Source organism: Styela clava, chromosome 12, assembly GCF_964204865.1.
Source record: "Styela clava chromosome 12, kaStyClav1.hap1.2, whole genome shotgun sequence".
In the NCBI taxonomy this organism is placed as follows: Eukaryota; Metazoa; Chordata; class Ascidiacea; order Stolidobranchia; family Styelidae; genus Styela; species Styela clava.
This window is the reverse complement of record NC_135261.1, coordinates 15,233,584-15,246,103: the sequence shown is the minus strand read 5'-3', so window position 1 is coordinate 15,246,103 and position 12,520 is coordinate 15,233,584. Positions and strand designations below refer to the sequence as shown.

Here is a 12,520-nt window from a genome sequence, read left to right as displayed (position 1 = left end):
GTATCGTTTTCGCCCACCGGGGGGCGATATCGCCCACTTTGGGAATCACTGATCTAGAGCACCTAGAGATAAGGCAAATAGACCAAAATGTAGAGCTAAGTCCAGGAAAATCAGCAATTGAAAAATGTCATTTTTTGGAAAAGTGGACTTAGCACTGTTCGGTTTTGAGGTGTCGTTATGAGCTTTCAAAATGAATTACGCTATGTAATCAGCCGCTTTGACTTCGACGTGATAGAAACAGGTTATTGTTAACTATTTCGCTGATACTCGTAGCACGGCTAGACTTTTGTTTTGGCAGAAATTTCTTGGTGACGCGAGTCTCTGTCTCTGGCTATTTCCCATACCCCACCTGTACAGGCAACCGGAGGAGAGACGTGGTTTTCGCAACACTAAAAAAAGAGAAGTCGCATCACATTTTTCTCCCGGCTTATGTTCATCGTCAGTTCACCATATGATTTGGTTGTCTTGCTTAAAATGCTCATCTTTTGCGCACACTTGTTTAATAGGTCCGTTACAATCTAATTAAGAATGTATATTTTCAAATGAGAATTATGACGTATCTACTCTCACTGCCTTTGTTTTTACGATAAACCCCATTTGTTTATATGAGCTTCAGCTTTAGCCAAAGCGATTATATTAACTTTGGTTGCAACCAAGCTTGGTGGCTAAGAGGTTCAACGAAGTCTGAAATTGTTGCTTTTGTTCTAATGAAATGTAGCATGACACAGTGTTAATCTCGATTAGGAATGTAAGTTACGAATATTTCATATTCGAGTAGAAATTTGAATCAGAATGTTACGGTTCGAATATTTCCGAATCTGATTCTATTTAGTATGACGTTATTGGACACGTAGTGGACATAACGATTGTTTTGCATTTTAGGCTGGCACTCTTCTTAATTATTGTTATTATTCTTCGTCACCTTCATTATAAAATATATTTTCCCTTCGAATACTGGACCAATTGCTTTAAAATTCAGTGGTTAAAGTTTGATTTTTTTCTCCAGAAGGCTATTACTTTTATTTATTTCAAATATTTCTGTTAGCTCTGTGAGATTTGTTTTTGTTTGCTATGACGTCACCGAACGTTCTGCGGACGCATGATCACGTGCCATCGAACGTCGCGTGAAGGCGAATTCTGAAAATCGTTGCTCAAAAATTGTAAGTTTTTCGAGGTTATCGGTGATGCTAAACTAAAGGTACGGTTTGCTTCGCATGGTGTGAATATATTTGTAGACTGCGGTACCTGCTGTTATAATACCGTGATACTTTCATTTACTTAAAACGTGTCCATATATTTGAGCATAGCTCTCTTGTATTGTTATCATTAACTTTTTGAAAGATGAATTAACCACACGAAGAATTTTATTATTATCAAAATAAAGAATGCATAAAGTATATAATAGGCCTATGATAATTTTTGTTTCATAGATCTACGCTCTATAGTCTATATATTCAATGACATTAAACAACATGATGCGCAACTCCGGCATTTTTGGCCGAAGATCGTATCCGATAGCACGCTCCAATGCACATACTTGGCGAGACGAAAACGAGCGGATGTGTGCTGCTTTCAAGGAATAGCACGAATAGTGTTCGCGCCTGCTTTGACAGTTGTTGTCGATTTTAATGATATTTTGGAAAGTTGAGGTAAAAAGAAATCGGAAAACGGTAAGATAAATACTATTGTTGTATATCACACCCGGGCATCGCACTGTTAAGTACATGTGGAAAGCCAGCCTTTGTCAAATACTACGAAGTTATTACAGTATGGTACGTAGTTGCCCATGTGCCGAAATTGCATATTTACTTACCCCTTATGGTTTCAAATAGTTCATGCACCTCCGTTTAGATTTTTTTAATCAGTGAGGATATATACTCATTGCTGATTGCTGTCCATTGTAACATACTATTGCACATTCACTTTTATTTGCGTATTGAATCAAAGTGTTGACAAGTTCACCTAACATTTCACTCATACCGGTCTATATTGTATAGTCTGATCTCTCAAGTATTTAGAGCCACCAATGCTTGTAATTTTCTGACTAAACCCTTTTATTAGCTGGTTTATATACCAAATTCAGTAAAACATTTTTTACATAAAACATGAGATATTGGATTTATTAGCTTTTCCATTCTAAATCATATAGACTGCTTTATTTATTCTTAACGAAAATTAATAAATCTCCTCTCTTTCTTTAGATGTGAAAGTTGTGAACCAACCCGTCTAAGCATTGTGAGACTCCTGCAGCACAAGAGGCAATAGCAAAAATAGTAAGTATATCAATCAAGAAATTAAGCCGACATAAAGCAAAACTTTCAACTATTCGCCTAATCTCAATTTCCCATTATTTATTCACAGGACAACTATACCAGAAGGGGAGATATCAGAAATCTGGCGACATATCAGTGACAGTGTGATTCCAAGAAATATAATTAGAGTACTCCATGAATGTTTGCAATAGAAAAACAACCTATGGAAGCATGCAAAGACATTCGAGATTCGACCATCCGGTAGATTTGTGTATGGCCCCCACATCCTGCAGGGCTTGAGGAAAATAACTAAAAATTCCAAAGCGTAGGATTGCATAGGCGGTCTTCTTTGTAAAAAGGCACAAAACATGCCAGACATACTTAAAACAGCTTTGGAAAATGAGGATTACGGGTAACTCACTGCACCAGTGTTATATTTGGTTCATCAACTTTTGGTAGTATTATAGAAGAAATTCCGGAAGGGGTATAATCATCATTCATGATAAAATACTGTTTATATATATATTTTGGACAACTTCAATCTAGACCAGGGATGTCAAACTCGTGGCCCCAGAGAACTTCCAGTGCGGCCCTAGAACGCTTAACAATAATTGTAATAGTATTTTGGAAGTTTTTTTTTATCTAAATGTAATATATTTTTCAAACCTTTAAAAGTGAAATTGATTATTCACACAGAAAACAATTTACTGAAAGTAGTTTTGGAATATTGATTTTTTTTTGTCCCCATTTTGACCCAATTAAGAATACACAACAATCTAGCCAAAGAATACTTGAATAAAACACTTGAGTGATTAAATTAAACGCAAAGTACATGAAGAAGGTGGCATTTTCGAAGAAAATGGGAGTTGCAATATTTCTGCATTTCACAAAATTCTGAAGCACATTGTTTAATTTGTCATATTTTCATCAATACAATGAAAAAACACAATAAGCTCAGCAGTCAATATGACAAATTCGAAGACCAACTTCGAACAGAAAATTTCCATGTGTTTGTATATTAATATAATTATACAACGACTTAGTTACTAAAAATCAATATCAATAATAATTCAAGCAATCCTATGCCACGCAATGTGGTGCGAAATGTCTTGTCGAAAAAATCTGTCATTTGTTTTTTTACTGATCTATACATGAAATGAGTAACTTTTTTGCATTACTGGAATTAATTAAACATTCGCAAAGATCCAGATTAACCCATGATCATGTGACCTCGTTAGTTAGAGTTGGTACTATAATCATTTCAGCCTGGCCTTAGTATGCTGGTGACACAAAAAAGATGCCAAACGTCAGAACAAATGTAATTAAAAAAACATTGAGTATATACTGTAGTATTTTTGTTAATTTTAGGTTCATATATTTAGATTAAGTCATTTTTAGTGTATGTATTATTTTTTCCTTATCCAAAGCTTGTTCAAAAATGATTTTGATGGTTGTACATGGAATTTTATGATTTTTTATAATAAATACTGTAACTTGCTAATGTTGCAATAATAGTGGAATGCAAATATTAATATGTAATTGCATTTGAAATTGGAGAAAATAATAAAACTTAATCCAACTGTTTAGTTGCATCACAACATAGGTCACAAACTAAAACTATCTTAAAAATATCTTTCAAGTATACATTATCAAAAACTGTTTGCGGCCCTTTTTACAATTTCCAAAATGCAATGCGGCTCTCGAAAACCCATGAGTTTGACACCACTGATCTATTCTAGAGGATTCAAGCATAGCTTTGGGAAAGAATATCACTTCAATTAAATTAAAAAAAAACTCGCTATATTAAATACAAAATCGTTGCTATCATAAAGGTAAACCAATTCAGCCACTCGAAATATATTGGCCTTCACAAAGTAATGGAGGCAAAATTGAGAGTTCATTAGCTATGAACATTTGTTTCGTTGTCTTGAACTTTTCATACTCCACAGCCCCTGTTCATTTTTCTAATTTTAATTACCATGTGATGGTCATACTTATCTTTAACTTGTATTTTCTGTCATGATGTATTATCTCAATGTGTCAAACTATTAATTAGTGTGCATATTTTGCTTCCAGATGACATAAATGTATTGTCTTGTTTATTACCTCAGCTTGGAGTATTGACAAGAAAAAGGTGCCAGTAAATTAGGTAAAAAAGTTTTCAACTCTTTCCAACAATCAATGAGAATTATATGCGAAATCCCACAGAATAAAGTTGTCTAATATCGGAGGATGGCAAAACATATAGGTAGTTTCCATTCACACAAGCATTTCAAGAAGACTTGCTCGAGCCAAACTAAATGAGCATCGTCAAGTGATCGGTAAGGCTGCAAGTTGAATTCAGCCCTGGAACCTCCTGCATTGAAGATAATATTAATTAGTGGGCTATGAGCTAAATTCCTAAATTTAGACACAAACCTAATTTAACCTATCTACGATGCATTATGTACCAGCAATGTTACCTACAATAAACTGAATATGTAATATGTCTAATAAATTCACCTAGTTCGATAGGTGCAAACTTTGTGTTATAGAATTGTATCACAGCATCGTTAAGAGAAGTAAAAACAGTTGTGTAGGACACCCTCTTTAAATGAAAATGCAATGTTTAAGCGCAAACATCAAAATTACTAACTTTGAACTTTGTCATTATCTGCAAAATGTTCCACACAAATCTTCTTAGATAACTTCTTCTTCACAAACTTCTTAGATATAGAGATTATTTTCTTTTGTCACAGGCGCAAAAAGGCAGGTACTACACGTAAGAAAGACGCCGAGTAGCAAGAGCGAGCGGAAAACGGTCGCGAAAGGCGACGAGAAATATGTGAATTGGAGCGTATCATGAAATACAATCTTTCGCCTGCAGTCTTATGGAGTGACGTCAGAGTTACCTATCATGTTGTTTAATGTCATTGATATATTATAACATATTTATTTTCGATCACATAAATATTCGTTTTCGAGCAATAACGGACATACAGTGATAGTTTTCCTCCTGAATTGAACCAAATGATAAACGCTAGTTACGTTAAATGTGTTTAGTACTGATTGGGCCATAATTTTAAATAGTACAATGATTACAAAAGAAACATCGCAGACCTGCGTTTTTAATATGGAGCAAGAGAGCTATGTTCAAAAATATAGACACGGAGGGCAAAACTAAATATTTTATCAACAATTCCCGAAAATCATATGCTGTAATTTACCAGTAGCTGTGTCGGAAGAACGTCTCGGTTACACCACACGGACAAACCGTGAAGATATCGACTACCCAGGGTACCGGTGACGGTACATCAGTAGCTTTTCCAGGTTCCATGATCAATGTTCCCTCTAATTTTTGTAGTATGTGTGCGCAGAAATTTTGGTGTGTGCGCACTTTTTTGGAAATGACTGATATTTGTGCAAAAACTAATGAAGAAATTTGGCGTTCTAACCGGGTAATAAGGGGAATAAGCAAATTTTGGATATTCAATATGTTTTTCTATAGATTGTAAATGCTTTAGTGAAGGCTATATGTTATCAGTAGATAACAATGAACATACAGGGAAAATAATAAATGAAATTGATTGTAACAGATGGTTTTATTTGAATTCAAATAAAGGGTGAAAAAAGAACATTGTTACATTATATCGAAATACGTCTGTGCGCAGTAAATCTATGCGTGTGCGCAGCCTCTGAAAGCTGTGTGCGCGCGCACACGCGCACACCTTAGATGGAACACTGCCCATGATCCATTCTTCATGATTCACTTTCAACGTGAATTAAAGAACTAGCTGAACCGAGTCACTTCCGTATTACCAGATCAGGTATCGCAGTCTACGGTTCCCCATAAAAACCTTCCCACACTCGCGAAGCACGCAGGGTTGCCAGATCCCAGTGATAAAAAAGCCAAATCAAGACAGAAAAAGCCAACAATTTTAACAAGTAGGCCTACAAAAGCCTCACGATTTGAAACTCCTAGCACAATAGTGAATTCGCACAGTTTACAATATGCTTATTTATAGCCACTTGATTTAGTCAAAGTGACTATAAAGTCACTTTGGATTTAGTGGACCACATCGAATTTTCTACTAAAGGTTGTAGTTTTGGTTGCTATCATGATGTTTTCTACTTCAGCATGATTAAGGGTTTACGACTAAGAAGGATTATTGAATGGCAGAATTAGAACACATCTCCGACATAATACAGTCAAGCTGACATCCACATAAAAAGTTTAAAAAAATCAAAAAGCAAAAAAATGGAAATATTAAGCGGAGAGCACTATTTTTTCAATTCAATATATTATGCAATCCACCATGTATACCGCTTTAGTATGTAATAAATGTAGATATTTCTACTTAAACTTGCAAAAATCATACCTCAGAAAATTCTTCTAATATTTTACTATTGAAAATTTGTTTATTTTGAGATTGTTTTGAAGTGGTAAGTGGTTGAAGTAAACTGGTTCACATGTTTGAAGGCATAATTTTTACTAAAATTATCCAACCATGTGCCGCTTACTCAGGTACCGTAGTATACCGATAGTTAATTTTAGCCTTGTGCCCTAATTAATCACGTCGTCCGCGAGAACTTCGATTACTGCAACCAAACTAAAGCTCCTCGGAAGGCAAAATGACAATTAAGGCATACAACTATTTTTTGAAAACATAATTTAAAACTGACTGATAAAAACGAGGCCTGCTTGAACATATGTTTGAGCGCCTGCAATTGTTATGTCATTGTTGGCTTATTTTTGATCGGTATGTTAGTCGTGGTTTAGGGAAAATCTAAATGTTGAGTAGCTGAGCTTGCTATTCTTGCAAACTAAATACCGGTATTGTATTTTAATAATAGACAGTAGCATTGGACATCAAAAAAAGCCAAACCGAAATTCTGACGCCAAACGTGTTTCAAAAAAGCCAAAATCGTAAAATTTGGCCTCCCTGATTACGGGAGAGAAGTTTTAAAAAGAAATTAGGACTAGAGATGTACCGATGTATCGGTATCGGCCATTTTTTCGGTATCGGTTAGATTAAGGCCGATATTCCCGATATATTTACCTTTTTGATATGGTCCAGAATGTTTTAAAAGATAAGTTAGAATACTCCTTTTCAATTTATTTTTTGTCTGGAGAGATCGTGAGCTATGAGCCATACATGTCCCCACCCCCGCGAGAGAATGTGTTTTTAGCTATTTATCAGCTAAACTAGCTCAACTAATTTGGCTATTTTCGCTGTCGAATTTTTATATTGACATTTTTAATATTACATAGTTTTTATGAAGAAATATATTAACACAGCACATAACAAAAAGCAACTAGGCGCCCAGTTTTAAATCATACAGTGGAATTGGGGTCCTTCCTTATTAACGGCACATGGACTTTTAGCACGGGTATAAATTATGACTGTTTGTCGTCAAGTACGAGTGTCATTTAGTCCGTCGACATCGATAAACTAAATTCCGACACAATTATCCCACTACACAGGTATTAATTTTAATTCTGCTCAACTACACGATTTCTTTATAGATATATTGACTTGACCGCCTAGCCCTAGTCTGTCTCAAAATATATGATAGCAATTGTAAAATATTATAAAATAGTGAAGTAAAAAAACATCCTCAACGGTTATCGGTGGGCCTTCTTTTTGTTGGCTTTGACTTATTGCGTCGACGATTACGATTAGCCACTAAATAAAATATTTGTAAAATGCTTTTAATTTGAACGTAGGACGGCGGCGCTAGAATGTGTGGGTGATATTCTTTTAAACACGAATGAAGATATTCGAAGATCGCGATATTAACATTAAATTCAAATTGGACATCCCGGCTTATGAGTTTTCTAATTGAACACCGATATTACTAGCGTTACTGTACAATGTATCTTAATCAGTTACAACATGTGGATACCAAACATTAATTTCATATTATGTGATATATATTTTTTTCGATCTGAAATAATGTGTACTATGAACAACGCTCAAAGACCATTGTTTTAACCCTTCTGCCCTACACAGCATACCTAATTAAGTAATAATTACATAGTATCGGTATCGGAATATCGGCCTTTTTGTAGTATCGGTATCGTCGTTTTAAGATGGTATCGGCGACAAAAGTGATATCGGTACACCTCTAATTATGACATCGTGTTTGACCATGTTATGACGTGGTATAATTTTACATATGATAGATATGGATTATGAAGGCCCGTGACGTCATTTTCATTTGTGACTTGTTGCTCCACTTTGCAGATGTCAATTTTGTGAAGTGGATTTTTGCCCCACCGAAATTGGCGCTTCCGTAGTATGTGTATAGCAACTAACCCCCAAATGTACCCCATTTCATGTTGAAATCATCATGACAAAGTTAATTTTTCCCAAAATTCGAACAAAGACTTTCGTAGGAATCAAATTACACCAGTTTAAGAAACATAACAGGTCCCATCCAGTCATTATCAAATTAAAATCTATATTCTCAAGACCTTTGGCACTGATTGAAATAATTATATCTAAGTTCCCATCCGTACGATGTACATAATTACCTTTATTGAGATAATAGGAGTTTCTGTTTATAACGTGAATCACGAGCTCACGTTTACAGTATTTAATAAGGTTTATGATCAACGTATAAATACGACTCCGATATCTTTCGATAATTTTTCCCAAAATTCGAACAAAGACTTTCGTAGGAATCAAATTACACCAGTTTAAGAAACATAACAGGTCCCATCCAGTCATTATCAAATTAAAATCTATATTCTCAAGACCTTTGGCACTGATTGAAATAATTATATCTAAGTTCCCATCCGTACGATGTACATAATTACCTTTATTGAGATAATAGGAGTTTCTGTTTATAACGTGAATCACGAGCTCACGTTTACAGTATTTAATAAGGTTTATGATCAACGTATAAATACGACTCCGATATCTTTCGATAAGAAAGAGGGAAGACGATGTAAACCATTCTAAGCTAGTCTGGATAAATGTTTTAAGATTTGTATTCTGTGTATCGTGGAAATCTGAGAATAAAATCAAACAGAATTTACCCATTATTTATGCCATATGTGCACCAAGTTGGCGGACACCGGAACGTAGTATGTGTACCAGGTTAGAGTTAGGACATAATTTTATTCTAAATTTCCTTATTTTAGTTCTATTACGAGTTCGGGGACTAGTCAAGTGACTCCCGCAGTATTTATGCCCGAAATTATGACCTAACCGTAACCTGGTACATATACTACGTTCCGGTGTCCGCCATCTTGGTTCACACCACACGAGTACCGCAAAATTTAGGTTTCCCTCAAGAGAGGGGTTCACCACGAACTCAACTTCCTGCATAGGCAACTCAGTTGTTCAGTTTAAAAGGATACATAAATATTTATTTTACCATCTATAGTAGCCAAACCGCTACGAGTTTATTAATCGAACGCCGCGATTTCTAGTGTCGGAGCACAATGAAACGTCTACAGAAGAGCACATAATTTATAGTGGAAGGGTGGGTATTTTTAGCTTCTTCAGTTTTTACTAGAAAGGAATTATGTTTGCCAGCGCTTTACCACGTCGTCAGGTGATTGACCTTAAAAAGTTCAAAATATCGTTTTATTATACAAGTTTCATTTAGCTATGTAAGAGAAATTTATGTGAAATGAAAGACTCAATCCTAATTCATTGTAATGTCTTCTTCATTTGCAGATTACACACAAGGTAAATCCCCTGATAATACCGAAGAATGCCTACCATAAAGTAAAAATAAGAAAATGCTAATAGTTTATTACCATTTATTAGAGCCATCATCTATGACAGCCCATTCATCTACACTGGCGAGTTACAAGCCAGCCATTGCGATTTACTGAAACAAAACTACAAGCATTTAGGTGTCAGAAATATTAATAGATTTGCTTACGTTTGTTATACATTCCCAAATTCTTGACTTTACAAGCCAACACCAAATACTGCTAATGTCCAGAAAAATGGAAACTTGGTAAAATTGACCCGATTGATTAGATATAAAAACCAGCATTATTTCGAAAAAAACTGACAAATAAGTTTTGGTAATAGTTGGTACTCAACTATTCCTATTTTAAACAGTTTGCTTGGCACCAAACAAACTAATAGGGTATCATGATTGTTCAACATATTTGTGAAAGTAGTAATCACTACTTTTTTTTTGTAATAAATAATTGGTGTTGTTTTTCATTTATTAAAATATTAGAAAATAAAGAAGTTGTTTCCAGCTATTCAGCGACCACCTATAATTTTGTAGCAAGAAAATGGTTACGAAAGGAAGAATCTACTAATTGAAAGTTTTTTAGTGTGATGGAAGAATTTTCAGGGCCCATACCCATTCAAAACGATATTTCGTTACTTAAAATAAGTTAACAACAAATATACCACACATACAATCTGACATTACAGACTTGGTAGTCCCACACGAAGTCTAGTTTATCTCTATGAAGGCATAAGTTTCAAAATGGTTTATAATTTCCACCCCGACTGTAGGAATCGAAGTTGTCATAACCATAACCACCACTATCCCCGTAGTCATATCCACCCTGACGACCTCCACCTCCTCTGCCATATCCCTGGCGACTTCCACCATAACCACCTCCCGTGCGTGAATTTCCACCGTAACCTCCACCACCACGACCATATCCACCCGATCTTCCACCATCCCCTTCGCTCCCATCACATCGAAGAAATAATTCTATATAGCGATGTTGCATCATCGCTCTATCATTTGACATTGCCGCTTGGGCATCATGGTATGACGCAAAGTCGACATTCGCTTCCCCATTTAACCTCCCATCTTTCCCACGCTCCATGTGAATTGACACAGGAACAACAGGGGAGAAAAAACTGTTGATATCATCATCTCTAGCCTGGTAGGGCAAACCCCGCATGTGGACAGTATAACTACTACCAGAACCACCATTATCGAAGTTGTTGTCCCCGCTCCACCCACCACCATTTCTTCCATGTGAATAACCCTTTTGCCCGCCTCTTCCCCATGGTCCATAGCTACTAGAAGAATCACCATAGCTATCGTAGTCATCAGAGTAATCCCCACCACCTCTGTAACCTCCATAGCCACCCACGGATCTCCCACTATCATATCCTCGGTTGGGGCCCCTTCCACCACCGCCACCACCCTGTGAAGGCCTATCATAGGGACCCCTTCGGGGGTTGCTGCGTCCCAACCTTGGTATCCCGGACGTCGAGTCGCGAAGTTCAGACCTGTTACTTTTAAATATTTCAATGTACCTATGACCTATTTTTTGCTTATGCTTTTTCATAGCTTCATCAGCGATGTTTTGGCTGGCAAATTGCACATAAGCTTCCCCAGTGCAACGACCATTTGCGATTGTCATAGTAATCCCATTGGGTTTAATTTCTAACCCTGAAAAAAACTGGGCAATTTCCTCTTTCGAGCATTGATAGGGAAGACCCCGAATTCTTAATACACCATCATAATTTTCCTGCTCTACAGAATCCTGCCCACTTCGACCGAGGACATATTCCATTTCTTTACTTGTCGATTTAAATACCTCGATGTACCGCCTCCCCATCATTTCATGATCTTTTGCCAAAGCATTTTGCAAGTCCAAATCAGAATGAAGTTCTACATATGCCTCCCCGCTGGGCCGACCTTCCCTTGTGTATGTCTTGTGGATCCCTTCCTCCCCATTAACGATGTTAACATCAGTAAGAAAAGTAAGAATTTCTGCCTCGCTCGCAGACCAGGGCAAACCCCGAATTCGAACAATAAATGTCCCATCATTTTCCTCACCCATGTTGCCTTTTTTTAACTAAATGACAGACAGAAAATGACAAACAAATGACCTAGGTAATGGATATCTGGGCCCAATCCCTGTAAAACAGATCACAACATTTTGCGACATGTGAATAGTATTAATAATACAATCGCTTTGAATGAATATCCAATCAAATGCCACTAACCAAATTAATTTGTCAGTTAAATAGAACAAAGAAAATCGAAAAAATACATAACATCAGATAAATTACCAAACTGTCAAACCCAGAATACCATGTTATATTCTTTACTACATAATCCTTAAAAGTTATGTCTGCATTATTCATGAATGCTGGTCTCATAAGTCATAACTCTGTTATATTTTAGACTTAAAATCAGTGATACTAGCATGCCAACTGCTATATACATACAAGAAAGTCAACTGGTTTTCACAAAATCCAGCAATTACCAGCTAGTTTGCTGCATTTATACTTTGGACTGCCAAACACAAAAGAGATGGATATTTTCTTATTACAGTA

The 12,520-nt window shown here is 36.1% G+C and overlaps 1 protein-coding gene and 1 long non-coding RNA gene across 2 annotated transcripts; one reads left to right on the top strand and one right to left on the bottom strand.

The window, feature by feature from the left end:
- Positions 1–1,593: 1,593 nt before the first annotated feature.
- LOC144430524 (uncharacterized) lies at positions 1,594–4,150 on the top strand. The gene is made up of 3 exons (XR_013479588.1): positions 1,594–1,670; positions 2,202–2,273; positions 2,362–4,150. It is a non-coding gene; the product is annotated as an uncharacterized LOC144430524 (long non-coding RNA).
- Positions 4,151–9,991: 5,841 nt separating this feature from the next.
- LOC120329786 (heterogeneous nuclear ribonucleoprotein F-like) lies at positions 9,992–12,125 on the bottom strand. Its single transcript, XM_039396566.2, has one exon. The coding sequence runs from the start codon at positions 12,019–12,021 to the stop codon at positions 10,696–10,698; it is 1,326 nt and encodes a 441-aa protein (XP_039252500.2). The 5' UTR covers positions 12,022–12,125; the 3' UTR covers positions 9,992–10,695.
- Positions 12,126–12,520: the final 395 nt, after the last annotated feature.

What these genes read in the sequence shown, in the direction of transcription:
- LOC120329786 (XM_039396566.2), bottom strand. Translation starts at nt 12,021, where the DNA reads ATGGGTGAGGAAAATGATGGGACATTTATTGTTCGAATTCGGGGTTTG.